The sequence below is a fragment of the Peromyscus maniculatus genome, chromosome 1 (genome assembly GCF_049852395.1).
Source record: "Peromyscus maniculatus bairdii isolate BWxNUB_F1_BW_parent chromosome 1, HU_Pman_BW_mat_3.1, whole genome shotgun sequence".
NCBI lineage: Eukaryota > Metazoa > Chordata > Mammalia > Rodentia > Cricetidae > Peromyscus > Peromyscus maniculatus.
In genome coordinates this window covers 54,433,509-54,455,695 of record NC_134852.1, presented here as the reverse complement: position 1 = coordinate 54,455,695, position 22,187 = coordinate 54,433,509, and the positions used below count along the sequence as shown (strand labels likewise).

General features: G+C 52.8%; 1 protein-coding gene across 2 annotated transcripts; it reads right to left on the bottom strand.

Annotated features, from left to right (window-relative positions):
- Positions 1-1,491: 1,491 nt before the first annotated feature.
- On the bottom strand, positions 1,492-21,948 carry Odad1 (outer dynein arm docking complex subunit 1). 2 transcript variants are annotated; one of them, XM_042276684.2, is made up of 16 exons: positions 21,828-21,948; positions 20,787-20,959; positions 20,590-20,681; positions 19,451-19,550; positions 18,898-19,087; positions 13,328-13,450; positions 13,018-13,131; positions 10,019-10,086; positions 8,713-8,900; positions 8,357-8,491; positions 7,740-7,822; positions 7,470-7,638; positions 2,908-3,071; positions 2,736-2,833; positions 2,400-2,478; positions 1,492-2,304 (listed from the first exon to the last, which is right to left on the bottom strand). In XM_042276684.2, exons 3-16 carry the CDS (start codon positions 20,654-20,656, stop codon positions 1,807-1,809), a joined length of 2,076 nt encoding a protein of 691 aa, XP_042132618.1. In that variant the 5' UTR covers positions 20,657-20,681; positions 20,787-20,959; positions 21,828-21,948; the 3' UTR covers positions 1,492-1,806. The 2 variants fall into 2 exon arrangements, with proteins under 2 accessions (XP_042132618.1, XP_076398670.1); XM_076542555.1 differs by lacking the exon at positions 21,828-21,948 and adding an exon at positions 21,208-21,339.
- Positions 21,949-22,187: the final 239 nt, after the last annotated feature.

The window sequence follows — 22,187 nt, the reverse complement described above, 5'->3', positions numbered from 1 at the left end:
GTGATCTCACTTTCTTCCACCTAGCCACACCTCCCCGATGTCTCTGCCTCTCCTAAGAAAGCCATAGGCTGATAACCAAACCTTCGACATACAGGCCTCTGAGACCCTCCAGATCCAAACTACCGCCTCAGAACAAAATCAGCAGTCCTGTAGCTCGGCTGGTAGGGTACTTGCCTAGTGTGCATGAAGAGCAGGGTCAGATCCCCAGCACTGCATACACCAGACACAATGGTGTCCATCTGTAACCCCAGCGCTTGGGAGGTGGAAGCAAGACAATAACCATAACTTCAAGGTCAGTTTCTGCTACATGTTGAGTTCAAGGCCAAGCTGAACCACATGAAATCCTAATATAAAATAAAATACAAAAAGTTCTTACAGTCTGGAGGCTTGAAAGTCCAAGATGCACATCTGACAAGGGCCTTCTCGCTGCCCCATGACCTCGCCTGGGTGAGGAGATGTTTCCCAGAGATCCCAGGCAGTCCCCAGCTTCCGACTCCCAGCATGCCCAACCATTCAGCACTCACCACAGCCTTGCCTCTCTTTATGGAGACTCCACACACCACCCACTGGGAATACTTCTAGAAGAGTATCTGAACCGAAAATGTACAGACTTTTTCTCGTTTTACAAACGACAATGTAACAGCCATGTGCACAGCACTGACAGTGTGCTGGGTAATGTTCTTAGTCATGGGCATCCATTCTGCATGCCGACATCCATACAACCTGCATCCATCCATCCATCCATCACCCACTTTCTGCGTTCTCCCCACTTCCGGCTCTGCTGAGATCTGTGTTAGTCAGGCCAGGCTGTGGCAGGTGCTTCCCACGCATCAAGGTGCTTTATTCTCACAATCTCCCTTGAAGTGCAGGTTGTTTTCACCCATTTGGAGGGAGGGACGCCTAGAGGGTAAATGATGAATTTCATCTAGATTTGGCTAGGTCAAAACTCAGCCCACTATGGCCCACTGTGGGGGACACCCAGGGCTGTCTGTAAGTCCCACCCACCATTCCCCATCTCCCAAGCCCTGCCAAGGCCCGCTCTGCTGTAGATGTGCATGGTGAGACCACTGGGTCCACGGTAACCTCCAAGGGTTGACATCTGCTTTGCCATGTTTTCTTTCCCAGGACCAAAACTCCAGATTGAAATGTTCTGTCAGCCTGGGACAAGAGCAGGGTGTGGAAGGGAGGTCTTAACTCACCCACAAAGAAGCAAGAATAGTGGAGCCAGAGAAACTCTGGATCCCTAAGAGCCAGACGCCGGGGATGCTGGCTGCTGCAGCTAGCACAGCCTGTCTGGACTGATACAGATTCCAGCAGAGCCAGAAACAGGGAAAAGGCAGAAGATGGATGGCTGGGTGGCTGGGTGGGTGGGTGCAGCGATAGGTGGATACAGGCATAGGCAGATCCAGGAACAGGCTCACAAATATTTTTCCCTGCGCTGGAAACAGATGAAGCCGTGTCTGAACACACCAGGAGGAATCAGTCTGGGGAAAAGGCTGGGCTCTGACCTTTATTTCCTATTGTTACAATTCACCTAGTCAATAGAGGGGAGTCCAGTTAGGAGACAGAGGCATCAGACCCAGGGAAGCTTGGGAAAGAGTTTAGAGGGGTAGAGACGGGAAGCATGGAGGAAGTGGGGGACAACAGAATCCAAGCCAAGACACAGGGCCTAACAGTGAGCGGGAGATGGGAAGAGATGGGGGAACTCAAGAGGCCTGGGCGTAGAGGGATTGGAGAGTCTCTGGGGAAAGGGAGGCAAAGATGAGAAGAACTGTCAAGACCTGAGGCAGGAAGGGAGCTGCAGCTCTAGTTGAGGCCCCTCGAGTCCTTGCTGGTAGAGGAGCTTGGCCTGGAGGCAGGGAGGGCACTGGATGCCTGGCCGCTGCTGGAGCCCCTACTCAGCTCCGATCCCATGCTTTGGCTCTGCATACCACCTCCTACGCTCTCGCGGCCTCGGCTGGTCTCCAGGTAGCCGGTGGACCCCAGGTAGCTGCTGGAGCTGCTGTGTCTGTAGCCCCCACGGCCCGACACGGAGCCCCGGCTGGACCCCAGCGCTCCACTGGCGCTGACAGAAGCCAAGGTCACGGGGCCTGCGGCCGAGCCCGAGTCACCAAAGGTGACGTGGCTTACAGAGCCGGTACCGCGGCCTCTCGTCTTGTGGCTCAGAATGGACTCAGGGACTGTGCTCGTCCTCCGGGGCATCCCCAGGGAGGGGCCTGACAGGGTCATCTGGGTATTGGAGAAGGTCAAGCTTGGGCTGCTCTCCAGCTTCCTTGGGGGCTCCTCCAGTTCCTGGAGCTCCACCTGGCGGGGCGGGGGCGGGGGGGGGGGGCGCGACAACGTTAGGGTTGCGACAGGTAGTACAAGTCCTTGTCCCAACCCCGGGGCCCCACTCTCACCGATTTCACGACTTGACTCAGCAGCTCCTCCTTGCTCATAGGGTAGTCCTCTTTGACCACAAAACCTGGGGAGTCCTCCCTCGGTGGGAGAAAGGAAGAAAGTCCAGTTCCATAGCTCTGCCTCGCACACAGATCCCAGGTGTCCTGGGCCTGTCCCCTCCCTTTGGGGTCCCAGCACCCCATCTCCCCACTCTCCCACCTCCCTCCAAGGTCCCACTTCACCCCCTGTGCCCCAGAAGGCCAAACCCACAAGCCATGCCCAAGCCCTCCGTCCCGCCCCCTTTTGTCTGCCCCCCCCCCCCCAGTCAGCCTTCCCCTGCTCTGCCCAAGCCTCACAGGTTGTCAGGAGGCTGGATTGGGGTAGTCTTCTTTGGAGGGTCCTCTTGGTTCTGGCCCAGCGCCAGAAGAGCAGCATCAGTCAACGGGATATGGTTCTGCGAGCGTGGGAGTCTGGAGTTAGCGCGGGCCCAGCCAGGCTGGGCCACACCCCCGAGTCCCTGCCACCCACCTGGACCTCCAGGAAGGCTTGCACCACGAGGAGCTGCACCAGCCGCTTCTCGATGGTACTCAGGAAGAGGCCCAGGTCCCGGTCCCGAATGTAGGTCTTGACCCCAAGGAGGTCCTTGATGACACTGCTGTCACACTGAGCCTTGTCGAAGAGGAGCTGGATGTCTGGGGTCAGAGAGGGACGTGCCATCGGGTCACTCAGGAACTGACTGGGTCTGTCTGGCCCAGACAGTCAGGCAACCACGCCCACCTAGCCTCAGAGCTCAAGAGGGTGAAGGGGATCTGATGAGACGCCGCTGCCTCGGTGGCACATGTTGGCTGGAAACAAACCTATTTTCTGCCAACCCAATGATGCCTGGGCTCAGATCCCACCTGGAACACAGGCGTCCCAGGAGACACCTCACTCTGGGCCCTCACCCCAGGCCCTCTGGCTACCAGGCAGAAGCCCCACAGCTGAGTCCTGCTTCCCCACACAGGGGAGCCGTGAGCCTGTCTCCCGCTGCTCTCCTTAGAAGCTTCATGCCACCTCTGGATATTCTTTAAGCCTGTATCTTGATTTCTGTTTTGTGTTTAACTTCCTGTAGGGGTCTTGGCTGCTCTGCTAAGAATAGCAAACCACCAGAAATCACTTTACTGTCGCTTTGCAGAGAGAGGGTGACTCTGCAACAACCAGACTAGTACAGGTGAACGGTGTCCCTCTAGATTCTCATGTCGGGAGTCTAAACCTTCCCGGTGCCTCAGAAAGGGGTTTATTAGGAAGAGACAAGGCCACCTGGAGCATGGTAGCTCCTAACACCAGAGGACAAGTGACGTCATAAAGCAGAGAGGGAGACACACACACACACATACTGTAACACACACGCTTGTACCTATGTACACACATGCAAAACCACACATAAAAAAATAAGTAAAATAACTGGATGTAGTGGCGCACGCCTTTAATCCCAGCACTCAGAAACAGGCAGATCTCTGTGAGTTCAAGGTCAGCCTAGACTACAAAGCGAGTTCCAGGGTAGTCAGGGCTACACAGAAAAATCTTGTCTTAAGCTCCCCTCCCCCCCAAAAAAGTGAAAGAGAGGGAAAGCATGGTGTAGACACAGTTGGGTAAGTTGCAAGCCAGGGAAAGGAAGCTAGCCAGAGGCAAAGAGGCACACAGGAACAGACCCTTCCTCATGGCCCTCACTCAGAAGAACCAGCCCTTCTGGCCTCCAGACTGGAAGATAAGAAATGCCTATGCTTGAGGCTCTGCAATCCTTGGTTTTGATGGACAACCCACAAAATAATGTTCATGCCAAGAAATGGAATAGTCAAAAACCAAGACAATGACAGCACTAAACATCCTACAATGTATTATACACTACTGTATTACGATATTGCTGACACACTCCAAGACATTGACAAATGAGAAGTCAATAAAAATAGCACAGTCATTGGTGGGCTATCACCTCATTAATGTAAAAATGAAAAGCCAACAATAAAATGTGGAAGTTTCTAGTGAGACTGTGTGTGGACTTAACATAGTTATAGACGTATGCTCTGCTATGAACCACAGCAGTCTCCTGCCACTCCATCTTTACCCTACGCCGTCCCCCCATCTGACTCTCAAGAGAAGCCTCCCGAGACTCTGAAAGAGGAAGGTGCACATCTGGGTGTCAGGGAAGTTCTGCAGAGCCGCAGCTGGCTCAGTTTCAGAGGGTCAGCACCTGGCTTTGATCTGCCCTTTGTGATTGCTGCCTTTTGTCCGGTACCTTCTGTTTGAAGTCTTTTTTGTTTCGTTTTGTTTTGTTTTGTTTTCCAGACAGGCTTTCTCTGTGTAGCTCTGTCCTGGAACTCACTCTGTAGACCAAACCGATCTCGAACTCACAGAGATCCACCTGCCTCTGCCTCCCCAGTGCTGGGATTAAAGGCGAGCGCCGCCGCCGCCGCCGCCGCCGCCGCCGCCGCCGCCGCCGCCACCACCACCACCACCACCACCACCACCACCCAGCTTGTTTGAAGTCTTATCTAAGAGTTTCCTAGGGGTTCAAAGCCTATGCAAACCTTGGTTGGGGGACAACCCGGAAAACCATGGTATTTCTTAACTGAGAATTTGCATTTGGCACTGTCCCTTTGGGGAGCTTAGATAAGAGGTTTTGGTATACGGAAATTAACTTGCTAAAGGTATAAATTAGAGAACAACAAAAAAGCCCTTTGCTAAGCGACAGTGAGTCAGTCCAGGAAAGGCTAATCCCCCTGCAGCTGGAAAGGCTAACAATGTCATCCTTAGAGTGCCTCTGTACTTTCCTTCCACCGACCCATGTGAACTCACACCCGATATATCACAGCATGTGGCACTGGGACCCAAAGGCAATGTGGCTAATCTCCTGAAAGCTTTCTTGGCTGCCCTGAAAACAAGAAAGGGGGCCAGGACCAGATAACGGCACCAGTTCTCCATAGGGAGGAGTCAGGAGAAAACACTTTGGGCACCGCATGGTCCCACACCTGTGACTTCCTCAGGGACAGACCCAGGCTCTAATATGAAAGCCACACAAAGTTCTAGTAAGAAACAAGAGAATACCTTTGCAACCTCAAATAGGTAAAGACTTCTTACACCACAAAGCCACTAATTACAAAGAGAGCTGAGTACATCTTATCAAGTGTAAGATAAATTTCACACAAGAAAGTGGGAGAGTGTCCAACTATATAAAAAAGTACTTCCAAAAGACTGGTGTCCAGAATCAATAAACAATCCCCATACCTCTAACAGGAAAAACCATCTAATTCTCGGCAGGGCTGGAGAGACGGCACAGCTGTTAAGAAGAACACTTGTTGCTCTTGCAGAGCACTTACATGGTGGTTCACACCATCTGTAACTCCAGTTCCAGCAGATCCAACGCCCTCCTCTGACGTCTGTGACACCACATGCGTGTGATGTACATAGGCAAAACATTGTCACATCAAATATATAAATCTGATTTTTAAAATGTTTCACTATTTAAGTAAACAAATAAGATATGGGCTGCAAGGTGGGTCAGTGGGTGAAGGCTCTTGCTGTTGAGCCTGGCAGCTTGAGTTTGCTCCAAAGACCTGTACGGCAGAAGGAGAGACCGGCTACTGCAAGTTGGCCTCTGACCTCCACATGTGTGCCATGGCACACTCATGTGCACTCATAGACACACACATTTTAACTTTAAAAATGCACAAAGCTGGGCTGGAGAGATGGCTCAGAGGTTAAGAGCACTGCCTGCTCTTCCAGAAGTCCTGAGTTCAATTCCCAGCAACCACATGGTGGCTCACAATCATCTGTAATGGGATCTGGCGCCCTCTTCTGGTCTCCAGGTGTACATACAGGGAGAACACTGTACACATAATAGATAGATAGATAGATAGATAGATAGATAGATAGATAGATAGATAGATAGAAAGATAGATAATAAAAAAATAAATAAATTTTTTAAAAATGCACAAAGCCTCCGGGCTGTGGTGGTGCACGCCTTTAACCCCAGCACTCGGGAGGCAGAGGTAGGTGGATCTCTGTGAGTTCGAGGCCAGCCTGGGCTACAGAGTGAGTTCCAGGAAAAGTGCAAAGCTACACAGAGAAACCCTGTCTCAAAAAACAAAAACAAACAAAACAAAAAAAGAACCCCAAATCAACAAAATGCACAAAGCCAAACAGGAATTCACAGAGACAACATAGGTGACACTATTATAAACGCTGACAGCACAGGGGTCAATGGGGAGTGCTAGACAGAGTAGACTGTGGTGGTGAGACGCTGGGCCGGGCCGTCTGCAGCACACGTGTGCACAGGCCGTCTGCACAGGCCGTCTGTAACACACGTGTGCACAGGGAGGCACCAAAGGAGGGATTCTCATGGTGGACCACAGCTTTTCTTCTTTCTTTTCTGGTTTTTCAAGACAGTGTTTCTCTGTGTAACAACCCTGACTGTCTTGGAACTTGCTTTGTAGACCAGGCTGGCCTGAAACTCACAGAGATCCACCTGCCTCTGCCTCCTTAGTACTGGGATTACAGGCGTGCGCCACCGCCACCCAGCTGGCTGGTGGTCCATATCTTTAATCTCAGCACCTGTGAGGCAGAAGCAGGTGAACCTCTGAGTTTGAGGCCAGTGTGGTCTACATATATAGCGACTTCCAGATTATTCAGAGCTACATAATAGAGAGATCGGACCTAGGGGGGAAAAAACTAAGGAAGAAGGAAGGAAGGAAGGAAGAAGGAAAGGAAGGAAGGAAGGAAGAAGGAAAGGAAGGAAGGAAGAAGAAAGGAAGAGAGAGAAGATGAGAAATTGCTCTGGAGAATTGTTTAGCATTCTCCAATAAATATAAAAGTTCCCTGGCCTATTCTCCAACAATCACACACCTGGACATTCATGAACAGGCAGATGGATGAAAGAATGGCTAGACAGACAGATGCACCCCAGATGGGCTGACAAAAGGTATGAGATGGACCAAGAAGCAAATGCAGACCGGGCCATGAAATGCCTCCTAGCGGCCCGCTGGTTCCCCACAGGCTCATGGCATCCTTCCTAACAAGAGGCTGGGGCTGAGAGGGAAGCCTTGGGCCATTACCAGCCTTGAGCTTCTCCAGCTGAGCTCGGCGAGTCTGGAAGCGTGCCTCCAGCTCTTCGGACTCGGAGTGCACCTTGTCCACATCCTGCTGCAACACTTTACACTGCTGCTCTTGCTGCGTGCGCCGGGTGTCCTGACTGGCATGCTCGGCGACTAAGGCTGCCTGCATCTGCAGGGGCAGGGGCAGCAGCTGGATCCACTCCAGGCCTGGGGACGGGGCATGGGAGTCTGGGAGGCAGGGAGGGTGTGAGGAGGACGGGCCTGGATCACCTCTTTAATCTCTTCCTGAAGGTGGTGTAGCTCGGAGTTCTGCTCATTGATGAAGTTAAACTCAGCAAAGTTGCGTTCCTCCACTAGGGGAATTCAGGGGGTCCAGAGGCATGGAATTAGAAACAGAGCGATCGCTAAGGGCTAAAAGATGACAGAAACAAAGGCAGAAAAACAGAGACAGATAAAACAGGAACAGGTACAAACAGAGGGGTGCAGAAACTATCAGTCATAGCCAGAGACAGTGACAGCCACAGCCACGGAAGGGCGCCAACAACGGAGAGCGACAGGGATGCAGTAAAAGGAGATTCTGGAAGACCCCGGGAAACAATCCACACAGGGAGAGAGGAAAGAGAGGGGGAGGGAGAGAGGGGGGGGAGAGTTGAGAGACAGATGTGGAGAGAGGAAGCCCAAGAGAGACAGAAACATGTAGAAAGAAAGAAAGAAACAGACATGCAGACCCAAAGGAGGGACCCCTGAAGGAGAAAGATTAGGGAGGGACCCCACGCAGCAGAACGGAAACTGGCGACAGGGTGGAGTCCCCCGGGCAGGGCAAGGTGCACAGCGGTGCAGGCAGTGCTGGGCAACCCCATCTCCTCGTCCACCCTGTGCCCACTCACGCTCCAGGTATTTCTCCACCAGCAGGTCAGGGTCACTCTCGCCCATCAGCTGGGCCAGTTTGCTCAGGGCGTCCTCATAACGCAGAACTAGCTTCTCTTGGGAGGTCTTTCGGAGTCCTTCGGCCACCTCCCAGGCTGTGGGTAACAGCGCTGATGAGGATTCCAGGGTCCTGGACGACCCCGCCCTCCCCAACAGGCTCCGCCCACTCACCGGCCCCACTATCCTCTCCTTCCCACCAGGCTAGGTTCCTCTCTCCTTCGCCCCACCTTCTCCCAAAGGTTTGCTTCGCCCTCTCTGAGGGCCTGGGGGTTATGAGCTGTAGAGGCCCTGGGTTAGGCGCGAGCACTGGCCTCACCTCGCTGCTCTTGCTTCTGCACAACGTCCGGATCCGGCTGTCGGTCATGGTTCTTGAGCTTGAGGAATCGGTGCAGCTGCTCCAGATGCGATATCTGTCGCTGCAAGATCTGTGCCTCTGTCTCACTCTGAGCCAGCTCCTTCTCTGCCCGCTCCCGCAGCATGCCCATCTTGGTCTTGGCCTCTTCCCTGGGAGGTGGGGGGGCATGTCAGTAAAACCAGAAGATGGGCAGGTGATTGAGCTGGGGTCAGCCTGCGGACCTGGGGCAGGACAGTGCCAGCTGGCTTCACAAGGATGCGCACAAAAGGCAGAGAATGTTCTAGGCTGGAAGGGCTGGGTCAGAATGGGACTAGATATGACAAGCGTGGTGGACACAGGGGACACAGAAGCCAGGAATCATGTGACCAGTTACTCATAAGGGCAAAGGATGTGATCAGGCCCTGCCAGAGATTATCCCCAGACTCAGAAAGGGCAGCCTGGGCAACACCAGAGTATGGATGCTCTGTAGCTAGAAATGGGTGAGGCTGGGCAGTCGGGTCTTTTCCACACCCCAGCACACCCCATTAAGGCAGGAGGACTCTTGCTGATGCCCCTGGCCTGCTTGGCTGTGAATATGGGCCTAAAACTTGGATGTCATCAGTGGCAAAGGGTCCCTGCCCTGGGCCATTCCAGGCCTGATCTCGTCTCTGCCAGCCTTGGGGGACTCTTCCCAGAGCCACCCCTGAGGGCTAGTTTGAGCCATTCTCCTACATACATAGCCTCCCCTGCAATAGCAAGCCCCAGCCTCGAAGACACTGGTCAAGCCGCACCTCCCCAGAACAGAAACCGGTCTGTCCCTATGCCCCACCTGACTGTCCGCTGCAGGTAGCTAAATGAACGGGCCACTAGGCCATCGGGCAGAGAATGACCTAGCCAATCAGATTCCCTCCCTCAGAGTTAGAGCTGAGAGAGCAAAGTGAGATCAAGACCAAGGATAGGAGGACACCTAGACAGAAGAACAGAGGTCACAAGCCAGCCCAGGTGCAGAGGAGGCTGGCTGGCTGCTCCCATAGCCACCGCTACTGAGTAACTGAACTGTTCTCCATAGCGGCCTCCAGGGTTCCCAGCGCCTGGTAATCAGCCCTAAGTGTGTCTTCAGGCCTGAAGGCGTCACAGATGGGATTCCCCATTTACACACACCCAAGGAACAGGGTCTGGCAGAAGAGCTGGGGATATCTTTTGGGTTCTGGCCATCTTTGTGAAACTCCAGCCTTCCTGTCCCCCCACCCCTCCTGTCTCTGCTACCCAAGTGCCCCTGGGGGCTTACCTGGCGGTGTAAGCAAACGTAGAGGAGATGCTGAGACCTCTGACTGTCTCCCGGAGCATGTGGATCTCCTGTGGGGACACAAGGAGCTGACTTCCTCCAGCCTTCCCACCAAGAAGGCGCGGGCAGGAGGTCCTGGGCCTACCGCCGCAGACCCACCTATGAGCAGCTGTCCAGGAAAGGGGTTTTGTTTTTGTTTTTTGAAATAGGGTCTCACTGTGTATCTCTGGCTGTCCTAAACCTATATAAACCAGACTGACCTTGAATCAGAAGATGGGGTTCCAAGTGAGAGGAAAATCAGGAAGACAAATGGGACAGGTAACTGGAGCTCTCTTGGGGACCACTCACCCAGAAGAACCAGCCCAATTTGCCCTCAGTTTGGAAGCCTGCTTGGATGTTATTACTATTCTGGGATTCGGTGTGATGTACTCACCAAGAGTCTTGGGACAGAAGCTTGGTCCCTCAGTGGCAAGACTGAGAGGTACTTGGACTTTTAAAAGGTAGGGCCTACTATAAGCTTGCTATCAGAAGGGACCGGGGTTGTTCCTCCAGGTCCAACCCCTGTTATCCCTCGACTTGACATCTCCCTCACGCCTGTGTCCCGCCCATGATACTATCTGCCATGAAGTGGTGGACCAAGGCCCTAGGCAAATCAGTCTGTGCAGCTGGGATTCTTCATCTCCAATACTAAGTGAATCTCTTTGCTCTCTAACGTTCCCAGCCGCAGAGATTTTGCTGTATTGACAGACTGACTGACACACCCTGGAACTCTATGGTTCTAGCGCCACAGAAGTAGCTATGTGTCCTCAGTAAAAAGGAAGGAACAGAAGAGACATTACACGTCCTTCTACAGACACAGAGAAGCAAACACAGGCGCATATGGACAGACGGACGGACGGACACACACACACACACACACACACACACACACACTTTTCGAAAAGAAACCAGGGCTGGATAACCAGAAACTGAGGCAATAGGTAAGGCAGGGCCACCAGATAGGTGGTAGAAGAGGAAGAGCTGTGCTGATGTTTCCTGGGATGGTTTTGGAGGTTTGGCTTGGTTTCATGGGGCTTGGGCATGAGCTACAGAGCCACATCTCAGTTCCTTTTATTTGGAGACAGGGCATAGATCTGTAGCCCAGGCTGGCCTGCAGCGGCCTTGCTGCCTCTGTTCGGGAGTGATTTGAAGACAGGCACAGGAGGCTGTGCGAGCCCTTTTGGAACTGGGTTGGTTTTTGTTTTTGTTTTGGTTTGGTTTTTTGTTTTTTGTTTTTGTTTTGGCTTGTTAGTGTTTTACAGATTTATAAGATAAATTAAGTCAACAAAAACATGAGAGAACACTAAAAGGGAACAAGGCAGGGCTGCACCTCAGTGATAGCGTTCAACCACCAAAACCACAGCATAAAAAACTGATTACAAACGGAAGTAAATGAACCTAACTGTGCTTTCAGATGAAAACAGAACCATGTAGAAGACTGAGAAACAAGAACTAGCCGGGTAGATTTTAAACACGATCTTCTGAACAGATGGACACACCCAAGCTCCTCTAGGGGAGAGGGGAGGCTGACAGCGGGGTGGACCACCCAACAGGGCGGGGCCTGCCTACAGGTGCTGCCGTCCTGGTGCATCCTGACAATGGAGCTGTGAGGGGAGGGGAGGAGGGTGCGAGGAGAGAACCCGTGTCACGGTCACAGTGGTGCCACTCAGACCTAAACACCGATTTTCCAATGCCCACTCACCACTAGGAAAAAACAAACAAACAAATGGGACTTTAGAGAGCCGACTCAGGATTGAGAGTTCAGTTCCCAGCACCCACACTGGGCAACCACCAGAGGACCTCCTGTACACATGCACACATGCACATACTTAAATCTTAAAAAGCAAAATGTTTTCAAGAGGAAGACAACGGGAACTTGTTGGAGAAATAGCCAAGTGTGGGGCTAGGGCAGAGAAAGTGAAGACACACTCCCAAGAGGAACAGAAAGGAGAGGGCAGGGAGGGGCAGGCAGGGGCGGTGGCGATGCGCCCAGAGAACCAGGTGTCGTCGTGACTGTGAACATTCACCTTGCAGTGACACTGGCCGGGCAGTGGAAACTATGGAGGCCAGGATGCTAACTGTCACTGAGGCCGTGCGGGGGGAAGCTCCACCACACTTCTCATCGAAGGAGACTCCGTTCTAGAGCATCCCTTTCTTGGCTGGGACACCTGAACAGCTTCTTCCTAACGTGCTGCCCTCCAGCAGAGTACTCCGAAAAGCAGCTGGTCACCACAGGGACCTCTGCAGGACACAGCTTGCTCGGACACTCCCAAAATACCAAGGTCGCGGAGCAGTGGGGGGGGGGGGGGACTGAGCGAGGTAGAGGCAGAGACAGAGACTAAAGGAGAGAAACAAGGGCCAATCTTAGCCAGGTATGATGGCTCACTTCTGCAATCCCAGCACTAGGGAGGCTGAGGCAGAAGGATTGCCGGGAGTTCAAGTCTAGCTATAAAGTAAGACTCTCAAGGAACCTCTACATATATCCTAGTGGATATGTACATATATAAACACATACACATAACATACACATATCCTGGTGAAGGATGTAGAGGGCTCTGGGTACAATTTTCACATTGTTTTGTAAGTTTAAAACTGTTTTGATATAAACGTCTTATAAGAGGGGGTGGAGGGGGGGAAGGAAGGAAAGAAGGAAGGAAGGAAGGAAGGAAGGAAGGAAGGAAGGAAGGAAGGAAGGAAGGAAGGGAGGAAGGAAGGAAGGAAGAGGAGAGAGGGCAGGTTGGCCCTTCCACCAGCTTGGAAGGTGCTCAGATCCTGAGGGACGTGAATGGCTTGGCTGTCCCAGATGGCAGAAGCAAGGCTACTGTCCTGCATGAGTGTGAGAGGAGGTGAGGTGTGCTCTTCCTTCTCTCCCCCTGCACTGAGCTGGACCTGAGCCCTAGGAGCTCTGCCTGTGGGCACAGAGCTGGAGAGGGGTGACTGGGCCAGGGCCCCCTTTGCCCCACCTTCTTCAGCTTGTGGTCCATGTTCAGGTATCGGCCCCTCTCGATGCGCAGCAAGTCCAGCTCCTCTCGCAGGGCCGCATTCTTCGCCAGCTGGATGTCAAAGTGACAGGTGACCTGGGGTGGGTGTTTGAGCACTTATGAGGTCTGGTACCTGTCGGAGGTGGGGACCACCCTGTTCCCTCCAGGGGGACCTGAAACCTACCCACCCTAGGGTCCTTTGTTCTTCTAATGGGACCCCCAGCCCACAGGGTCTGTCTGCCCGACAGACAGCAAGCCTGAGGCTCATCCTTGGAGAGCCCGAGGCACACACCCTGTCCAGCTGGTCTTCTAGGATCCTGATCCTTCTCTGTATCTTTGTCTTTTGAGCCGACAGGGCACTAGGAGCTGAAGCATCCTTACTCTGGGTGAGGATATGGTTCTCCCACTCCTGGATCTGGAGAGAAGCAGCACCTTGTCACATGCCTGGGAGAGAGGCATCAGTATCTGCCAACCCTGCAGCCACTGGACCCAAGTCTGGGCAACCATGAGGATTGTGTCCCAAGATGAGCCAGCTCTTACCCCTCCTGGTGGTGTTTTTATTTTTTGTTTAGTTCAATCCTAGTTTTTTGTTTGTTTGTTTTTGCTTTTGTTTTGTTTTGAGACAGTCTCACTGTTAAGTCCTTGGCTGGCCTGGAACTCACTATGAAGACTAACCAGGATAGCCTGGAACTCAGAGGTTCGCCTGTCTCTGCCTCTCCTGGTGTTTTTGAAGACAAGAGATGGAAGGGTTGCTTCGATGCTATCATGGTCCCCAGAAAGACAAGGATGCCGGAAGACTAAGGCAGCAGGAGCTGAGGTTACCCAGAGTCCGCAGCGCCCCCAGCCAGATTCCCACATGACCTGTGTTTCTGCATGCATTTTATGTGTGGAGCTGTTCAGCAGAGTGTAGACTGAATGGCCACTTAGCACTGTGCTTCCCAGTCACTGTTTACAGGCTAGATAGTGTCCCAGAAACTCCTATCAAATGTCCTGACCCCCAGTACCTCAGAATGTGACCTAGAGACGAGTGACCAGCAGAGTGACACCAGGACAGCCAGAGCTACACAGTGAGACCCTGAGGAGGCAGGGGATCGGCTCCTGCTGAGCCCTGGGGGAAACAACCCAGCTGGTACCTGGATCTTGGACAGTGATCTCCAGAGCTAAGAATCAATTTCAAGGGACCACCCAGGAGGAGCCCTTGTTCCAGCAGCCTTGGCAAACACACATCTGCACCAGAATGCCAACTCCAGACTCTCCCATAGACATGTAACATGTGTGAGGGCACATGGGCATAGGTGATACCCACATGGCCTAACAGATGCACCTAGTGGTTTGAGGATTTACCACAGGGTGGCAGTATTTGCCTTTCAGCAAGATGGCATTCTCCCAACCGTTTTTCAGTGGTTACTATGACAAAAATGAAATCAAATAAAAACCCCCAAATGTTACCATTGGGGAAAACTGAGCAAAATGTACAGGGGGAATCTCTTCACCGTTCTTAAAATGTCAAGTGAATCTATGACCATTCCAATTAAATTTTTAATCACCTCACTGGGCTTGACGATACATGGCTTTAATTCCAGCACTGGGTAGGCAAAGGCAGCCGGGTCTCTGTGAAGACAGCAAGGTCTACACAGTGAGACCAGGACAGCCAGAGCTACATAATGAGACCCTGTCTCAAACAAACAAACAAACAAACAAACAAGCCAGGTAGTGGTGGCCTGAACCTTTAATCTCAGCACTCGGGGAGTTCAAGGCCAGCCTGGTCTACAGAGTGAGTTCCAGGACAGCCTGGGCTACACAGAGAAACCCTGTCTTGGAAAAAAAAAAAAACCAAAAACAAAATAAGGAAATAGTTTTTCAATAATACTTTGTTCATTTTCAATTCTGAGAGTTGAGTTCTATGCAATGCAGAAGCAGATGCCCTGAGGGCCCTGGGTGTGGGTTGACCAGCTGGCCAACTCAGACCTGAAAGAGCAGCAGAGCCAAATGCACACCCCCAGATGGTGGGTTTCAAGACTCAAAGATGTGCAGAACTGGCTCGGCAGTTAAGAGCACATGTTGCTCTTGCAGAGGACCAGTGATCAGTTCCAAGCACCCACTTGACATCATGCACAACTGCCTATCACTCTAGCTCTAGGGGAATCTGGTGCCCCCTTCTGGACTCCACAGGTACCTCCATGTACATACACATGCATATACTTCACACAGACACACACAAATAAAAAATAAAAAGAATTTTTTTTTTTTTTTGGTTTTTCGAGACAGGGTTTCTCTGTGTAGCTTTGTGCCTTTCCTGGAACTCACTCTGTAGACCAGGCTGGCCTCGAACTCACAGAGATCCGCCTGCCTCTGCCTCCTGAGTGCTGGGATCAAAGGCATGCACCACCACTGCCCAGCAAGAAATTTTTTTTTTGTTGTTTTTTTTTCTAAACAGTGTTTCTCTGTGTAGCTTTGGAGCCTGTCCTGTAGACCAGGCTGGTCTTGAATTCAGAGAGAGATCCACCTGCCCCTGCCTCCTAAGTGCTGGGATTAAAGGCTTGCATCACCACCGCCCGGCTAAAAGAAATTTTACAAAGAATTAATTATGAACAGTTTTCAATCTATGCATATTATTTTTACAAATGGCTCCTGACTTCTTCTGACACAAAGAGTGCGCTGCTTGAACTGGGCTGGCTAAAGTACAACCATCAAACATGCAGCACTGGGGGCCGCCGGGACAACTCAACCACAGGTTTGCCGCCAGGGCTCTCAGGCAGTGCTAAGCTGCTGCTGCTGCTGTGGCAACTGACCACTCTTACAAGTTCTCCGTCTGCATGACTACCAGTCAGCTTCCGTCACAACTAGTGTGTAGAAGCAGCTACACTGGGAAGAGAGAAGGCTGGCGTGGCTCACAGATCTAGGAGTTCCAGCCCTAGATCAGTGTTCCCCTTGCTTTGGATGCCTGGAGAAGGCCCTGGATAGGGATGGAAGAGCGCCAGAACCAGAACAAACCCATCCGCAAGGAGCCAGGATGCAAAGTCAGGGACAGGGTCCCACTGCTCCCTTCAAGGCACCTCCCCAGTAACCTAAGGACCTCTCATGAAGCCTCAACCTTTTTTTTTGAACTTTTTGCTTTTTTGTGAATTTCATATCATGCACCCCAATCCCACTCATCTCCCCATCCCTCTGTATCTGCCCTTTGCCCTTGAAAGCTCCCCCCACAGAAAATAAAAGTAATAAAAAAATTAAAATGCAAATTAAGGGGGAAAAAAAATCTCACAGTGGAGGCTGCAGTGTGCCACGGTGCATCAACCAGTCTACGCTTTCGCCCAAACAGCTTTACTTGCAAGCGTTCACTGCAGTGAGTCACTGGTCTGGTTCGAGGCCTCTGCTTCTGCTACACTATCAACACTGAAACCACACGGGACTCCTCTCAGACATCCTGTTGTTGCCCTGTGTCGTGGAGACCCTGCAGCTTTGGTTCTGCAGGGCCAGCACCTTCATGCACTCCAGCAGTTCTTAGATGGGTAGGTATGGGGTGGGCCAACTCGAAGCCCTGGATCCGGGCCTGGGTGGTGGCTGAGTTGGTCAGCCCCTGCCCCCATCTCCTATGCCTGTGCCAGCAGGGCCAGCTGTCTCGCTTTGCGGAGGTGAGGGGCGGGGCCAGCTCATCTGCTCTCACCCCTCAGGGCCAGCTCATCTGTGCCCACACCGCCAGGGCCAGCTCTATTGTCCTGCCCGTATGAGGTGTGTGTGGGGCGAGTGCTGCAGCTGGCGAGGGGCAGGGGAAGCCCCCTCTCTTTGGGAAGCCCCAAAGGAAACTGTCCTTTGGGTATCTCCAAATTTAAACGGTATCAGTATCATATTGATATTATAGTTCTTGGGTCCCCAGGCTTAGGATCTCCCAAAGCTTCGACCCAGGCATCGGCCCAGTGTGAGATCTCTTGAGCTCCTGGCAGATGTCTTAGTTTTCTATTACCGTAATAGAACACCATGAACAAGAAGCAATTTGGGAAGAAAAGGGTTTATTTTAGCTTACACATCCTGAACACAGACAGACCATCAGGGAAGGAAGTCAGGGAAGGAGCCTGGCTTTCTCACGGCATCCTCAGCCTGATTTCTAACAGCACCCAGGAACACCTTAAGGAGGCATTTTCTCAATTAAGATTCCCCCTTCCCAAATATGTTCAGCTTGTGACAAGTTGACATAAAACCAGTCGTCGGCACATCGGCTCAGCACTGGGAGAGAAGCCCCTCTGCGCCCCCACTGCCATATGGCTCTCCACACACGGCAGCTCTTTAGTGCTGGTGGATGGCTTCCCTTCAGTTTGCATTCTACTAAAACCGGGTCTTACTGACGTGACCCAACCAAGGGAGTCACAGCATCACCCTGCCACATTCTGGGAGCTAGCAGTCCACACTGGGCCTGACTCAGCTGGATCACCTTCGCACCATTTACCAAGGCCAGGACAGGAATGTCAGCAGTACTGACAGCCAGCCAAGCTGCAGACCAAGGCTTTGAACTCTCAGAGCTATTTCTCACCATGACTCTGACTTCCTGAGGTTTATCTCAGAATTAAAAACAAACAAACAAATAAACAAACCTTACTAAGGGGGCTGGAGAGACAGAGGTTAAGAGCTCTGGCAGCTCTTCCAGAGAACCGGGGTTCAATTCCCAGCACCCACATGGCAGCTCACAACTGTCTGTAACTCCTGTTCCAGGGCTTGACACCTCACACAGACATACATATAGGTGGGAAAAAAAAAAAAAAAAAAACACCAGTGAGGACAGGCAGTGGTGGTGCACACCTTTAATCCTAGCACTCCAAGGCAGAGCCAGGTGAATCTCTGTGAGTCCGAGGCCAGTCTGATCTACAGAGCGACTCTGTAGATCCAGGACAGGCACTAAAACTACCCAGAGAAACTCTGCCTCAAAAAACAAAAACAAACAAACCAAAAAAAAAAAAAAAAAAACAAAAAACAAAAACAAAAACAAAAAAACACCAGTGAACATAAAACAAAAGTAAATTTAAAAACTTACTAAGAAATTAAGAGCTCCAAGACAAAGAAAAATTAGGGCCATTAGTTCAAAAAATGCTTCCCAGGGCCCAGAATGGTAGCCCACACCTTTAATCCCAACACTCAGAAGGCAGAGTCAGGCAGATCTCTATGAGTTCAAGATAACATAGTAAGACCTGTCTTAAAAAAAAGCCAGGTGTAATGGCACATACCTTTAATTCCAGCACTCAGGAGGCAGAGGCAAGAACATCTCTGAGTTCAAGGCTAGCCTGGTCTACAGAGTGAGTTCCAGGACAGCCAGGGTTACACAATGAAACCCTGTCTTGAAAGAAAAACAAAACAAAACAAACAAGCAAAACCTTACCAAAGTTAGAAAGCAGTCTTTTCCAGTGATTAAAATTATTTAAAGTTAACCCGCGATGGTGGAACACACCTTTAATGCCAGCACTTAGGAGGCAGAGGCAGGCAGATCTCTATGAGTTCGAGGCCAGCCTGGTCTACAGAGTGAGTTCCAGGACAGGCACCAAAACTGTCTCGAAAAGCCAAAAAAAAAAAAAAAAAAAAAAAAAAAAAAAAAAAAAGTATTCAAAGTTGCTTTTTCCAGCTAAATTTAGAGTTTGGGAGAGATTGTATTATGCTTGGCACATTGCAGGGTGTGGGGTTCTCCTGTAGCCCAGACTGGCCTCGAACTTACAGCAACTTTCCTGCCTCAGTTTCCTGAGTGCTGATTTTACAGAAGTAAAAACCATCCTTAGCGCTGGGTGGAGGGTTTTGGTGGCTCCATCTTTCAGGTAAGGTCGCTGCGGCTTAGAACCGTTACTACAGGGTCTGATGGGATGACAGCCGACTAGGAGAACCCACCTGCTTGTCCAGTGCCCGGTTCTGCTCCTGCAGCGCCTCGGCTTCGACCTGCACCTGGGCCCTGCACTTGAGTAGGCGTTCCATGTCCTCCAAACGCTTGGTGTCTCTCGGTCGCTTGACCTGGCTCTGTGCCACGCTGATCTGCATCTGGAGCTTGGCTCGAAACGCCTCCAGCTGCCGAATCTCCTCGCTGTCCGGAGGAGCAGGGAGGAGGGTCCACACCAGCCAGCCAGCAGCGCTCAAAAACCAGCTCCTGCCCGATCCCGCTCACTGAGAGCCCCAACCCTCCTCCTGACCCCGTGCTTCTCCCAACCCCTTCCCTCCTCTCCTTCCTCCCCCTGCTCCTCCCCTACATTTTCCCTTCTCCAGCACCTGACTCTCCGGAGATTCTGCAACTCTGGGACCCTGTGCCTCCTCCTGTCCCTGCCCTCTATCCTGTCCCTTTGACCACCACTCCCCTGCCCCGGCTCCTCCCCCGCCCCTGCGCCTCCCTCCGGGTCTTCCCTCCTCCTGGGGCACAGAAGTCCTTTTTCCGTTCTTCTCCCCGGCTCACAGTTGCTTGCTGATGCGCTGGTTAACCTCCTTTCTGTACACCCGCCGTTCTCTCTCCATCACTTTGCATTGTCTTTGCAGGCGGTTAAGCTCCCAATCCACTGTGGGTGAGACCCGGGCAAAGGACTCGGAGGGGATCGGGACTGCCAGTCATCCCCAGAACCTAGGAATTCTGGTCCCTTCGGGGTCTTGCAAACTGCAACTGTACTGCAGTCCCAGCCCTGACACCCTTTGGGACTCCATCTCAGTCCCTGTGTCTCCCAGCCAAACGGACCTCCGTTATTTTCCTAACCCATCCTGGCTTGAGGATGCTCCTGGGAGGCCTTCTGGTCTCTGGCACCTGGGACTAGAGGAAGTGGCTTTCTCTTAGCCCTCAGTGGGTGGCATCTCTCCTCTGTGTCCCTCCCTCTCTCCAATTGTCCTCTGGGCTCACCTCCCTACAAAGTCCCCAAGGACTTCCTACACGCAGAACGGACCCTTCCTTCTTCTTAGATACCTCAGCCTGGCATCCAAGCCCCAAGGAGCCTGCCCTACCCATCTCCAGTCTTTCCCACCAGCTTCCCACCTTTCCAGCCCCTCAACTGAGAACTGACCCAAACCAGTGTAGACAAGACTGAGAAACCGTCCCGTCTGCTCCTACCCTAGCCATATATACCTGTATACACTGTTCTCCGGTGCTTTTTTTTATTTATTTTCAGAGAGGGTTTTACTATGTAGCCCTGGTTGACCTGAATCTCAAACTGCCTCCCCAGCTCTGGAATGAAAGGTGTGTGCCACCACGCTGGTGCTTGTTCTTTTTCTGATTTAAATTACATGTATGTGGTGAAAGCAGGGGCCAGAGGGAGTCGAGGAACCCACCGTGTGGATTCCTCAGGCTGTCGGGCTTGATGCCAAGAGCCTTTATTCGCTGAACCATCTCACTGGTCCTCCCCTGACTATGTCCGGATGTCCTGGGCCCCACTCAAACCTCTCCTGAAGGTCTTTCTGGCCACCCCACTGCCTGGCTTGGCCCCTCCACATGTCAGGAGCCCTCTTCCAGGAAAGGAAGCTCCTGAGAGGCCTCCCCAGCCCTGGCTCTGGAACTTGGAGAAGCTGGGAACAGAAAAGGAACTTCGGAGGAGAGGTGGAATCATGAATTACCCGGTCCCTCCAGGAAGACATCGCTTCCTTCTTCGGATATGCTCCTGGCCGACAGACCCAAACGCATCCTGGCCACAGCGGCGGCGGCGTTCCTGCAGGGGACACCAGAACATGCAAGTCAGAGCACAGGGCGATCTACAGCACCGCGGCCTCTCTGGGCCTCGACTCTTCAGGGGCTACACCGGGACATCGCTCACCCCAAACACACACGGTTTGGGTCCCGCGGCTTGACTCTGACTCGGTCCCGGGGCGGCCTCTCCGCACCTCCGAGCCCCGGCCCGCTGGGGGCGGGGGCGACGTCTCGGCTCTACCACCTGCTTGAGTGCCTGACCTCTCCTAGCTGCTCCACCTCACTGTTGTGGTCTGGTTACTGGGGAGACAAGGGGCCAATGAAGCCTGAGGACAGCGGCAGGGGAGGGCAGGACAGACTGATGGAAGTCTCAGTGGACGGAGGGGATGCTCGCGGAGGGGCGAGGCCAGAGGCACCCGCAGGGGCGGCGCTAAGACCCGAGAACAGCGGTTCTCAACACCTGGATCCAGACCCACGAGCTGACGACCCTTTCACAGGGTCGTCACAATAGCGGGTATTTACACTACGATGCATAATAGTAAAATTACTGTTATGAAGTAGCAACGAAAATACACGGTTGGGGTCACCGCAACCTGAGGAACGGTAGCACAGGGCCATAGCATTAGGGAGGTGGAGAATCACTGCCCTAGGAGTCGGCTCCTAGAAGGAGCTGAAGCCAGGAGGGGGAGGAGCCACGGGTAAAGGGCGGGGCTACGGGAAGGGGCGGAGCTGCAGTGCTGCGCAGAGGCCCCGGAGGCCGTAAATGGCCAAGAGGAGGGGCTCGGACGCTGTAAGGGGCGGGACTTCGGGAGGGGTCGGGGGAGAGCGGAACTATGGAGCAGGCGCTCTGGCCTCCAGGGGCGGGGACTTTCAGTGGGAAGGCGGGGCTTTAGGCTTTGGGGCGGGCCTTATTATTTAAAGGGCGCGCAGCGAGGCGTTGGGGTGACTTGGACGTCTCGGAGGGCCAGGCTCTGGGGAGGTCAAAGTGGGATACGTGGGGCTCGGCCTCTGGGCCGCGTGTGTCCGGGGAGCAGAAACTGAAGGCGCCTGGAGAGAAACATTTAGAAGACTAGACTCTGGGGCTAGGCAGGGCCCTTCAGTACCGGCCCAAGAAATGCGTGCCTTGGGCCGGTTATTTGGGTAATTTATAGTTTGGAGGAACGCTCACCACTATCTCACTTCCTACACAGGCTCACTACGCATGCGCGACCAACGGCTGGCGGGCACGTCGGGCAGAGGCGGAAGTGGGAGTGGGCGGGGCCTCCAGCCGCCCCTTCCTCTAGCCAAGCGCTTCGCCCCACGTGGTTCATGGGCGAGAGCGGCGGGACCGCTGCCTGAAGGCTGGGTGTGGCTGACGCCTGCGGTTTCCTGTGGGAGGAAGTGGCAGCTCTGCAGAGCTCCTCAGGGGCCTGGGCGGGGGAGATCCCGCCACCACCCCTGGTTTCCAGATACTTCTACGGGTCACTGTTGCTGGGGATTCCCTAACGCCTCCTCCAGGTACCCCAGTACCGCACTATTCCAGCCCTTT